Source organism: Amphibalanus amphitrite, unplaced genomic scaffold (genome assembly GCF_019059575.1).
Source record: "Amphibalanus amphitrite isolate SeventyFive unplaced genomic scaffold, NRLGWU_Aamphi_draft 001259F_arrow, whole genome shotgun sequence".
NCBI lineage: Eukaryota > Metazoa > Arthropoda > Thecostraca > Balanomorpha > Balanidae > Amphibalanus > Amphibalanus amphitrite.
Genome location: NW_024882752.1, coordinates 104041 through 115548, shown reverse-complemented (window position 1 = coordinate 115548; position 11508 = coordinate 104041). Strand labels below are relative to the sequence as shown.

At 47.5% G+C, this 11508-nt stretch overlaps 1 protein-coding gene across 1 annotated transcript; it reads left to right on the top strand.

Annotated features, from left to right (window-relative positions):
• Positions 1-664: 664 nt before the first annotated feature.
• On the top strand, positions 665-11494 carry LOC122371563 (cilia- and flagella-associated protein 58-like). The gene is made up of 19 exons (XM_043347977.1): positions 665-1027; positions 1268-1471; positions 1839-2054; positions 2448-2596; positions 4085-4259; positions 4617-4720; positions 5020-5092; positions 5260-5397; positions 5876-6137; positions 7074-7212; positions 7366-7561; positions 7697-7805; positions 8565-8689; positions 9090-9316; positions 9545-9707; positions 10006-10104; positions 10331-10456; positions 10587-10697; positions 10947-11494. Exons 1-19 carry the CDS (start codon positions 1010-1012, stop codon positions 11109-11111), a joined length of 2799 nt encoding a protein of 932 aa, XP_043203912.1. The 5' UTR covers positions 665-1009; the 3' UTR covers positions 11112-11494.
• Positions 11495-11508: the final 14 nt, after the last annotated feature.

Here is an 11508-nt window from a genome sequence, read left to right as displayed (position 1 = left end):
CGTCTGGTCTATTTCACTCCACCATTGTCAGACTGACTGGGCCACGCCTCCTGCCAGTTCGAGCTGCGCCAGCCCCGGGGCTGAGCTGCGGCCGGGGCCTTCGATCGCGGCCCATCCGGCCGGCGGCACCGTCACGTGACCCAATGACGAATCACGGTGTCAGCTGCCGTGACGCTCTAGCCTGTGGACCGGCGACTATTTCGGGCCCGAAACGTCAACTGAACGCCGGAACTCGCCGGTCATTATACACTGGATGAGCTGCAGCTATTGCTGGTAAGGTGAAACTAGATTACAGTGGGTAGCGGACCAGCTTGGAACAGTTACTTTTGCAAAATAGGTACCTATATCCAATTGGTACTCTCCTTGCAATACTATTTGGAACAGTTGGTGCGCTATAAGTTGTTTTAGACGACATTTTTTAATGATTGGAGGAAAGCCGAAGGAATGAAACGTTTTAGAAGTCATTCTCATAATAATCTGCCACTGTCATCTTAGCTTTCAGAAGATCCGTAGTAAGTGCATTCATGCCTGCAAATTGTATTATTTTTGTCTTTTGCCTAAAATGCAGAATATTGCGGAGCATATATGCGACTCTTGTATCCCATCATTGGGCTATTATATCATGCAGAGAAAGCAGCATTCGCAGGTAAGCACGTGCACCGATACACATTGAATGCAGTATGATAAGTTCTCGAATGTCTGCTAAGTGTCTGCTTGGTGTCTGCTATAAATCGTGAAATAAATCAGAATAAGCTGTATTTTAGGATATTGTTCATAATTCAGGTGCTCCAGGTTGAGAACTTGCTCCAGCTTGTAATCGCAAGTATACTTTCATCAACTAAAAGCACTTAAGATGCAAAGTGAAACGGTGTTAGATTCACGTCTAATTTTACAGCAGCGCACTCATTGAATAAAACATTGAAAAAGAAGTAAACTGAAGAGCCGGCTGTTTAGACGCCTATTTCCACACTGCTAGGAAACCCGGCCTGCATTTATCCTGAACAGCATCATGGACAACGACAAGGAGGTTAGTATGAATCGAAACAAATTGAGCGAGCTACGGACAATGTCCAAGATTATAAATAATCCCATCCTGAGTGTTTCGGTCACAAAGTTGAGATCAAAACCGAAAGTATTATGCATGCATGAGATCTCGCAACGTAATAGCATGAAGCTGTATTTAAACATTATGCAACATCTCATGCAATACTTTTAGTTATTATTGCATAATGTTACGATCATACCATGCTTGGTCTCGCTTTCCCAGATGGCAACAGAGTCGAGGATGTCGCTAGGCGCCGATAAGATGGGGTCAGTTCACACGACATCGTCGACGGAGGCGGCAGAGAACCATGCCGGTGGAGCGGGTAGCGACTCCGGAGGGGAGGAGGGTCAGCCGGAGCCGGACAGACAGCAGTCGGTGGGCGTCGTCGAGCTGAACTATGACGACATGGAAATGGAGTTCGAGGAGGTGAGACTGCTAGCGAGAGAGATGGGACTATTGGCAGGCGAGGGAGGGCTGACGATAGACGAGATGGAACTGACAGGCGACACTGGGTTAAAAGAGATGAGACTGTCGATTTACCATGAGATATACATAGGAAGGCGAGACTGTCAGCATTAAACTTGTTCTTGTAATAGGTATGCAAAACTGTCGGGCAAGTTAATAAGAGCGCGGTGTCAGAGCATTTATAGCGGTTTCTAGAAACTCCAGTGCATTATAAATTATTTGCAGTTTTTTAACCAGTCTCTTGGTCGAGTCCGTGTTTGTTGTGAAACGTTTCACCTACATGCAAGGACTGTCTAATGCGAACACCACGCGTTTCCCGTTTCGACAGGTGCTGCAGGAGCTGTCGGCCGACACGTCTCTGGAGAAGTTCCAGGCCGAGTACCGTAAGCTGCACAGTGCCCTGCAGCGGTCTCACCAGAACGAGCGCTCCCTGATGGACAAATACCGTGAGCTGCAGGCCGAGATAGCTGCCCACTCGGCTGAGATGGCCACGGCGCTCAAACTGGCGGCCGAGGACAAACAGGCCATCGAGGCGCTCAAACGGGTATGGCAGCTAAGGAGCTGGGTATTACTGCATGCAAAAGGGTACTTGTTATTTTGACTCATTTTAACAATGGTCATCTTAACAATATTTTGTTTGATGTCTGTCTGACACACGTTGGCCGATGGGAACTAAATGAACATAAATTAGCCGTCACTTACTGTCTGCCGTGCATAGCATATGCTCATTTGAATAAATATTTATCGGAATTCATTGGGAGAAACGCTACGACGAATCGTGCGCTTTCACGACGATCGCGATCACGCTTTCACGACGATATCATATATGCTTGTATCCTTATTCCCATATTTACTTCCTTGTTTGAAATTGGATAAAACATAAATTACATAATTCGTAGGGTTTGACAGCATCTTCCGCGTGTTGTTCTGAGCGCAGGAGGTGGAGAAGGCGTGGAAGATGGTGGACCTGGCGCACGACCGGGAACAGGAGGCCAAGGATACGATGGAGTCACTGCAGGCCGAGATAGCGCACATGCACCAGCTGGCCGGACAGACGGAGCAGATCTCTTCAGAGCAGCAAGAGACGTGAGTTAGGGTAGAACAACAGGAGACGTGTGCAGGACAGAACAGCAGGAGACGTGAGTTAGGGTAGAACAACAGGAGACGTGAGTTAGGCAGAATAACAGGAGACGTGTGCAGGACAGAACAGCAGGAGACGTGAGTAGGATAGACGGAGCAGATCTCATCGGAGTAGCGGGAGACGTGAGTTATAGCACAGATCTCTTTCGGGAAGCAGGGCCCAATTTTATAAAATGCCGTACTATTCTATTCACGACATTTGGTAACAAGTGATACCAGTGCCGACAAACGATTATCCGAGTCAACGAAATAATTCTTTGGACCGTCAACATACGATGGACTAAAATGCGTGAAAACCATTTTGCATTTGATAGTCGTTTTCTGCGGCTGAACTTCAGCCAGTTGCCATATCCATTCCACGGCGTTTATAAGACTGAGCCCAGGAGACGGAAACGGACGGGAGTAGATGTCAGCAGCAAGGGACGTGAGTTAGGGCAAACGGGGGTAGATTTCGAAACAGCAGCAGACATAAGTTAAAACGGATCGTGGAATTCCATCGGACAGTGGAAGGAATGGAATAAGGGAGAATATATTAGCCGTTTTCACGACGGCAATCTGATACACATTTGGTGCAAATTTTGATGCAGATTAGGTGCAGATTTGGTCAAATTAGGTTCAGTGTATCTCTTAGTAGCCGTTTTCACGACGGCATCTGGCACACATTTGGTGCACATTTGGTGCATATTAGGCGCAGGTTTGGTCAAATTAGGTACAGTGTATCTCTTAGTAGCTATCAGCTAGGGTTGCGCTAATTGCTTATATGCCTGCTTTGTCATATTATCACATAGTATCATCGATTAAAACACTGAAATGAATTCATAAAATGAAGATATTTGCTGTAAAAGAGATTAGGTGCAGATTTGGTCTAATTAGGTGCATTTGCCGAATAGCCTGTCGTGAAAACGGCTAAGTAGCTGTCAGCTAGGGTTGCGCTTATTGCTTATATGCCTGCTTTGAGTGCTTTGTCATATTATCAGAGAGTATCATCGATTACAACACTGAAATAAATTAATAAAATGAAGTTATTTTCTATAAAATGATTAGGTGTAGATTTGGTCAAATAAGGTTCATTCGCCGGTTAGCCCGTCGTGAAAACGGCTTTTATAGTTGTTTTCCAGATAGAGGTTGAAATGGTGGAGGGAAGAAAGGATCACGCCTTTCGACTAGACAGATGAAAATTGGTAAAGGTAAGAACGGCTCGCTGCCCGCTGGATTCCTCCTAGGGAGAAGTGACCTGGGCTGATGTCGCAGGAGGAGACACCGGAGATGACCCTTTCCAACAGCAAAAGACGATGAAGCAGGCGATGCCGTACTTCCAGAGAAGATACTCATAGGAGACATTTGATACTGTTACCGGGCTTGACATCGTTTTAGATTTGATTCTGCAAATGGTTACCATACGAATATGTACACCATGCAATATGTCTCTGACAGGATGGATGAGTTGTCGGCCACCAAGGCGGACCTGACCCGGGAGCGGACCGATCTGCTGGCCGAAGTGACCCGCCTGCGCTCTCAGCTGGACCGAGCCATGGCCTGTCAGGAGGACACGGAAAAACGCCGGCTGGAAACGGAGGCGCGCCTGCAGAACCTCACCGAGGAGATGCAGGTCAGACTGAGGCGCTGGGATACAGGGAATGAAGGCGGATATGTACAATGTACATACCTGTGGAGCCTCACAGAGAAGATGCAGGTCATACAGCAGCACTGTACCCCGGGAATAAAGGGAATTGTATATTGGGAATGCTATTTGCAGAACTCTACGGAGGAGATGCATCTCAAACCCGGCAAACTATTCGTAGTGGATAAGCGGGACAATGATAGAACTGGATCAACTTATGCAGAAGATTTAGCGTGGCGGAACCAATATTCTTATATGTTACCTATATTCGTAAGATGTTATCACCTGTGCATGAATACGAATATGCATCCTGCTACGTTATTTTTCATGCATGCCTCATTTCAGGTGCTTCGGAGTGACTTTCAGCGCGAGACGCGGAGAAAGGACCGCGCTGAGAGAGACCTGAAGGCCGCCAAAGCGGACATCGAGGGCAAACAGGCCGATGTCAAGTGAGTTCTACATTTACTCATGAAAATATGTATAATTTGATGAGCCTTTAAAATCTTTTACTAATAAATCGTAGTTTTTAACGTGTATAGGTAAAGTTGTGTCACTTAGACTGCTCAGTTGGCTGTGTGCATTTGCAATCGAATAGGACCTAAGTTTGCATTCGACGTGTCTCGGTTAATGATGAAATATAAAAAGCAGCTCTATTCTGAAGACAACTAATACCTAAATGAATGGGGGCTGCGGATAATGAAACATTTATTATTGACTTCAGTTAGCTCATGTCGGTCGTGGTTCACAGGAAAATACAGGCTCAGATGGACCAACTGAATGAACAGATGGACAAAACGAATTTGGTAGTGAAGGAACAAAAGGTCGGTTGCAATAATCCTCATTGATCACTTGCTCCCTATAAATTGCATTGCTTTACTTGACACCGAATTCTATGCTTTTGCTCATGCTGCACGAAAAAAATATATTCTTATCGTTTTGGAACGCTGTCGGTGACCAATGTCTGACTGAAATTATGTCTCTTCGTCAGCTCATGAACGAGAACGTGATGAAGGAGGCGGAGCAGATGGCCGAGCAGCAGCAGCGGCTACAGCAGGACTATGAGGCGGCGCTGCTGTCCATCGATCAGCTGACGCAGTACAACCGGCAGACCGGGCAGGAACTTAAGGTACGGTGGGTACAGATACTGAATAATATATTCGGAGCGACTTTCAGCGCGAGACGCGGAGAAACTGTAGTGTACAACTATATATAGAGGCACAGCACAACCGGCAGACCGGGCAGGAACTGAAGGTACAGTGACTAGACAGTAGAGATATAGTACAACCGGCAGACCGGGCAGGAGCTGAAGGTACAGTGACTTAGACAGTAGACATAAAATACATACAACCGGCAGACCGGACAGGAACTGAAGGTACATACAGTGACTAGACAGTAGACAAAAAGTACAACCGACAGACCGGCCAGGAGCTGAAGGTACGAGGAAAAACTGTTGAAAAAAAAAACTGAAAACTGGAAAAGATTGACCAGCCAGTCTGGAGTGCACTGCATAGTGTAACACAGAAAGCGAAATGTCGGATTGTCTGTAAGCGACTTAAAATGATTTACCGTGACCATTCCACTGACGCCGCCATCCCCATCCTCAGGAGAAGGAGGAGGAGACGGCGCGCCTGAACCAGGAGACGCTGGACCTGACGCGGCTGCGCGACTCGCTGACGAGGAAGCTGCGCTCGGCAGAGCAGCAGCGCGAGGAGGCCGAACAGGAGCGCGAGGGCACCGTCATGAAGGTGCGCCGGCTCGAGCGGGAGCTGGACGTCATGAAGCGCGCCATGGAGGCCGAGAAAAGGATCATGGACGGCCTCCGACACGAGAGGGAGCTCCTCAAGAAGAGCGTCCTCAAAACGCAGGGTCGGTCATCGTCGTTGTCATCTTACGGGAATCTGGAAGCTGATTCATTCTGAGATGTTTGATGCTGATTGGATGTTACCGCCTAGTTAAAAATAAGCACCAGTAAAACGCCTTTTGGGCGACCAACGGAGCGAGCGCGAGGATGGGCCTTGCACGTGCGAAATTGCGAGGGGGTACCTCCAACTAACTTGTGCACTGCACCCTACTAACCGGTCTTTAGCGATGTGCCAAATTTCAGCGCAATCGGCCTAGCCGTTCTCGAGATCTGGAAGCGGCACACTGCACGTGCGCACGTGCAAGCGGGGTCCAAACTGACTTTTGCACGGCACCCTACTTACTGGTCCCCAACCGTGTACCAAATTTGAGCGCAATCGGCCCAGCCGTTCTCGAGATCTGGGAGCGCCCCCTGCACGTGCGCACGTGCTGTAGCACCCCAACCTTAACACATGCAGATGAATTATCTGATGGAGACCTAACTGTGTACCGAGTTTCAATTCAATCGGCCCAACCGTTGTGCCGTTATTGAGGTTGCAATTTTGGGGGTTCTTAAAAAATGTCCAACTTTACCACGCGCCACGTGCGGTGTTTGGCAAGAACGCATGGTGGCCATCACACCACAGAACTTTTACGTCCAAGTGACATTCAGTAAAGAAGACCGCTTGTCAATCGGATGTCCCGTTCCTAAGATATTAGCTTTTGAAGAGCGTCCCCACGGCCGGCCGGCCGGCCGGCCGCTCATACTCAGAATTTTCCCTTAATTCAGTATGAGACTCCGCTCGCTTCGCTCGCTCCGTAATAAACATGAGAAACTATTTGCCAGGCTACATACAATCAGCATTTGGACCTGAGAAACATAAAAGCCATTAAAAGGTATGTTACGCCAGGTGAAGCTCTAATGAGTGTTTAGCTGAGCTGTGGTTTGTCCTGTTCCCACAGCCGAGTATAAGCTGCAAGAGAATACGCTGAAGGTGCACGACCAGGCCAAGAAGCGTCTGGAGCATGAGGGCGACCAGCTGCGACAGGCCATCCTCAAGCAGCGCTTCATCGTGGCGCAGATGCAGAGGGAACGAGAAAAGTCAGTCTCGCAACTAGCGATCGTAAATGTTTGCTTGGCTCCACTTATGCCACGTATGTAAAAAGAAGAACCTTGTGGCGTTTTCAACGTTGATGCATTTGTGGCCAAGCAGCTGACCACCGCAGTCTGTAACACTCGCCCTCTTGTTTCAAGGTGCATCATGGACTCAGCTGGCTTGGCAGAGAAGAACATCCGTATCACTGGTCTGATTAAGCTGAAGGAGCAGGAGATCTTTGAGCTGAAGAAAAGGGTGGCCGAATCAGAGAGTCGGCTGAAGCAGCAGCAAAGTCTGTACGAGGCTGTGCGGAGTGATCGGAACCTCTACAGCAAGAACCTGATAGAATCGCAGGCAAGTTCGCATATTTAGACGTCGTGGTCGGTAATGTATAGACAAATGCATCCTAAATGCAGGTAAAGAAACTGGTTTTATCGATCTTACTGAGCATTCGCTCATTATCGAGTAAAACCAATGTTTTTTTTCCAGAATGAAGTTACTGAAATGAACAGAAAATTCAAAATGGTCGTCCATCAGATTAATCAATTGAAAGAGGAGACTGCAGCAAGAGAGACTTTGCTCCTGAAGGACCAAACAGGTAATACAAGACAATTGTTTCATTCAGTTTATTAAATGGTCTGTATGTACACACACCAATGCATGAGCTTTTCTTCTAGGAGACGACGTGAAAAGAAAAATGAGAAGATAAAATAACTAAAGGTTAACACCGAGTAGCCTGATCCGGCAAAATTATGAACACTTTTATACTTTTTATTTTTACAGCAAAGTGACTTTTGAAGGAGCTGTCACGTCGCACCATGCGGGGAATCAGTGCCTGCCTCGCATAAAGTATTTCTTTTTTAATATTATATTTCCAATGTTCCTTCATTTAGGCATGAGCGAGCAAAAGGCGCAAATGGGTCCTTCCTTTCCTGGAATTCCTGGATATGAAAAATATCCAGGAATGAATGATCCGACTCGGTCCAAACCTACACTATTATGATCCCACCTTTTTACTCGTCTAACATCGAAACCGTGCCTGCGTATTATTTTTGTCAAACGATCGCCAACGGCTGGAAATTCCACTACATATGCAGGCACACATCCCCTTTTTGTTCCGGAAATGGTGAGTGTTTTTGCAGGTACGCAGCACACCCTTGACTCATGGAGGCGTGAGAGGTGCTGGAAGATTTTGCGCTGCTATAAAACTTTAGAAGCAAAATTCAGGGCAAACTTTTATTGAAGATACTTTTATGTAACATACTGCGTTTTAAACTACCAGCCAAAAATTAGCAGGAGTGTACACCTACACGGACCTCCGCTTGGCCTGACTCCACGTCCCACGGTTTGGTTTCAGAGCTCCTCCGAGTTCGGAAGGACAAAGAGGCTCTACTCGTTGACCTGGAGGAGCAGCGGGTCACCGTGGCCAGTCTCAAAGCCAGGATCACCGCCATGGAGATGGAACACCAGAAACTGGTCAAGGTGCGAGGCTGCAGGCAGGAATGCGCAGACTCCAGCAGTGTAAAATCTGTCACGTGGACATTACTCCTTCACGCGAGCCTGCGAGCCATGTCCTGATTGACTGTGTCCAAATACGTAGAGGACCAAAAGTTCAATTGAAAGCAGAATTTAGGAAAGATACTACGGCGCGATTCACTTGTTCATTGAACGATGACCAAATGAAAGACTATTTTGGTTTCATAGGTATTCTCAAGTATTACCTATGTCAAACTAATCCCGCCGGGTCATAAAGATGTGGCAGTGCATGGTTATTCAAGCAAGTAGCGCCAGCAGCGTTAACCTTGCGCGCCAGGCAGAGTGGCTCACCTTTTTACGCTTTTCGACAAGCGCAGTCTGAATGCCCCGACCTATCTGGCGGCAGGTACTGGCCGACGGCGAGGTCGAGAGGAACAAGCAGCGGAAGGACATGAACCAGATAATGACGGAGCGGGACATCCTGGGGACGCAGCTGGTGCGTCGGAACGACGAGCTGGCGCTGCTGTACGAGAAGATTCGTATTCAGCAGAGTACGCTCAGCAAGGGCGAGCAGCAGTACCGCGACCGCATCAACGACATCCGACTGCTCAAACTGGAAATCAAAAAACTCAGGTGACTGACGTGTGGTCAATTGAACTGCTAGTGGGTAAACACTAAACAGCTTTGCATTTCATCCGTAACATGTGGTTTTGGAGCACAGGCAAAAAGAAAGGAACCAAGTTACGCGGTAAAATGTTATGGGCATGTCCTAGATGAAATGTTGTACTCTAGCGAAATAGTATTAAGCTGTTACGTTTATGACGATCAATCATGACATCTTTGACACCTATTTTCCAACAGACGCGAGAAGAGTCTGCTGAGTCGGAGCGTACACAATCTGGAGGACATGCGTCGGGAGATGTACCACATGCACAGAGCGCTGCTCAAGGAGCGCTCCATGTGTAAGGCGCTGGAAGACGAGCTGCAGAACCCGCAGAACGTGCACCGCTGGCGGAAACTCGAGGTGGGTCGGGGAATGCAGACCGGTGGATATGTTGGGGAAGGGAAACGACTCCACTGCTGGTGCGCTGCAATTATATGAATACTTATCGCTGCATTTCATAACTTTGATCAGAATCACACTGCTGGTAAATGGGAACGTAAATCACTCGTAACTGCTCAGTAAACTGTGGATATACAGATGCATACCTACCTATGCCGCAAGAAATGGACATTTTGGAATGCGCTCAACAGATCAAAGATAAAAAATAATCGGCAAATTATGCTGCGGTCACTGTCACGTTTATACACACCTTTTGCAGGGCACTGATCCCGGAACATACGAGATGGTTCTAAAAATCCAGACACTACAGAGGAGACTCATCGCTAAAACACAGGACGCAACGAAGAAAGAACTAGAGGTCTGTATGTTTCGGTAACTCTGATATCCAATCGCATACTTTTGGCGCGCTTTTGAATTCCATCTGAGGAAAGTTATTCGTATGGCACATGTTTTCTGTTATCAGGAAGATAAATAAATTTGTTTCCAGCCGTTGATAGAGCATGGCTAAAAAAGAGAAAAAGTCAGCTGTGTACGGAAATATGTTGGCCTTTCTAGCGAATAAATGTGGTGTTACATCTGCCCAGATCCAGGAGAAGCAGCGTCTCTACCTGGAACTGAAGCAGGTGCTGGCCCGACAGCCCGGTCCGGAGACGGCGGAGAAGTTGCTGCTCTGTCAGGACACGCTACGACAGAGGACACGGCAAATGAAGGTTAGGCAGCGACACGGCAGGTCAAGTATGTAGATAGCGGCCGATGAATAAAGCGCCGGTGTATCATCTTCACCTTCTACGGATGCGTATTACTTACCTAAATTCGTTCTGTTGTTTCCATTCCCTACAGAGCTTGGTGTCTGAGCTGAACATGTACGAATCACAAATCCAAGAGTACAAACGGGACGTCGACCGACTGACGGGCCAGCTCGCCGAGTTCAAGAAACTTTTCATCAACCAGGTAGGTAATAGATTTGTTGCCATATCATTTTGAATTTGGTGCAATGGTCCGTTTTCAAGAGTTCAGCATTTTTCTTCGTATCATGTATTATGCAATTATCGGGTTGGTTTTCACTTTTGCTTATTTTTTCTTTTTTACATTGTCCTTGTTCTACCAAATACTAATGCCTATACCTATGTATATATGATCTGTTTTATCAGCCCATATTCCCCATTCCCCACGCCGGTAACGTTTTGTTTCTCCCGACAGAAGAAGCAGCAGAGGAGTCGTTTGCGGAGCGGAGTGCCGGTCGGCGCCGAGGCATTGCGGCCTCCCACACGGTTCCCTGCCATCGGCAGCCCCGCCACGACCGGTCGAAACCAGCCCCCACTAGGAGGAGGCTTCAAGCTACCTTCGCTCGCCGCCAACACGTAGGGGGCGCTTCACGTAGGTGGCGGCGCTGTCGCGTGGAGCCCTGCTATTCTTTCTTCGTACGACAGCCTCTGTTGATGGATGTGAAATGGTCATCAGTGTATCATGAGCCATGGCTGAAGCGATTGGCGAAAAGTACGCTTTGTCACATAGACGCAACTGAGCCTAGTATGAATGCCCGATGTAATATTGTGAAATGACTCCGAGAGTCAGTTTCACTAGTTGAAGGATGAGGAGCATCGGTCCAGATGAGCCGATGAGCGTTGGTGCTTTGTTATTGTGTTTTCGAAGACAGAGGCGACGCATTGAGTGTATTGGTTGTTTGTGTGCTCGTGTATCTTGTGCCTGCCTTCGACCTATGTAATGTAATATATGATTGGTCATCACAAAACATGTCTCA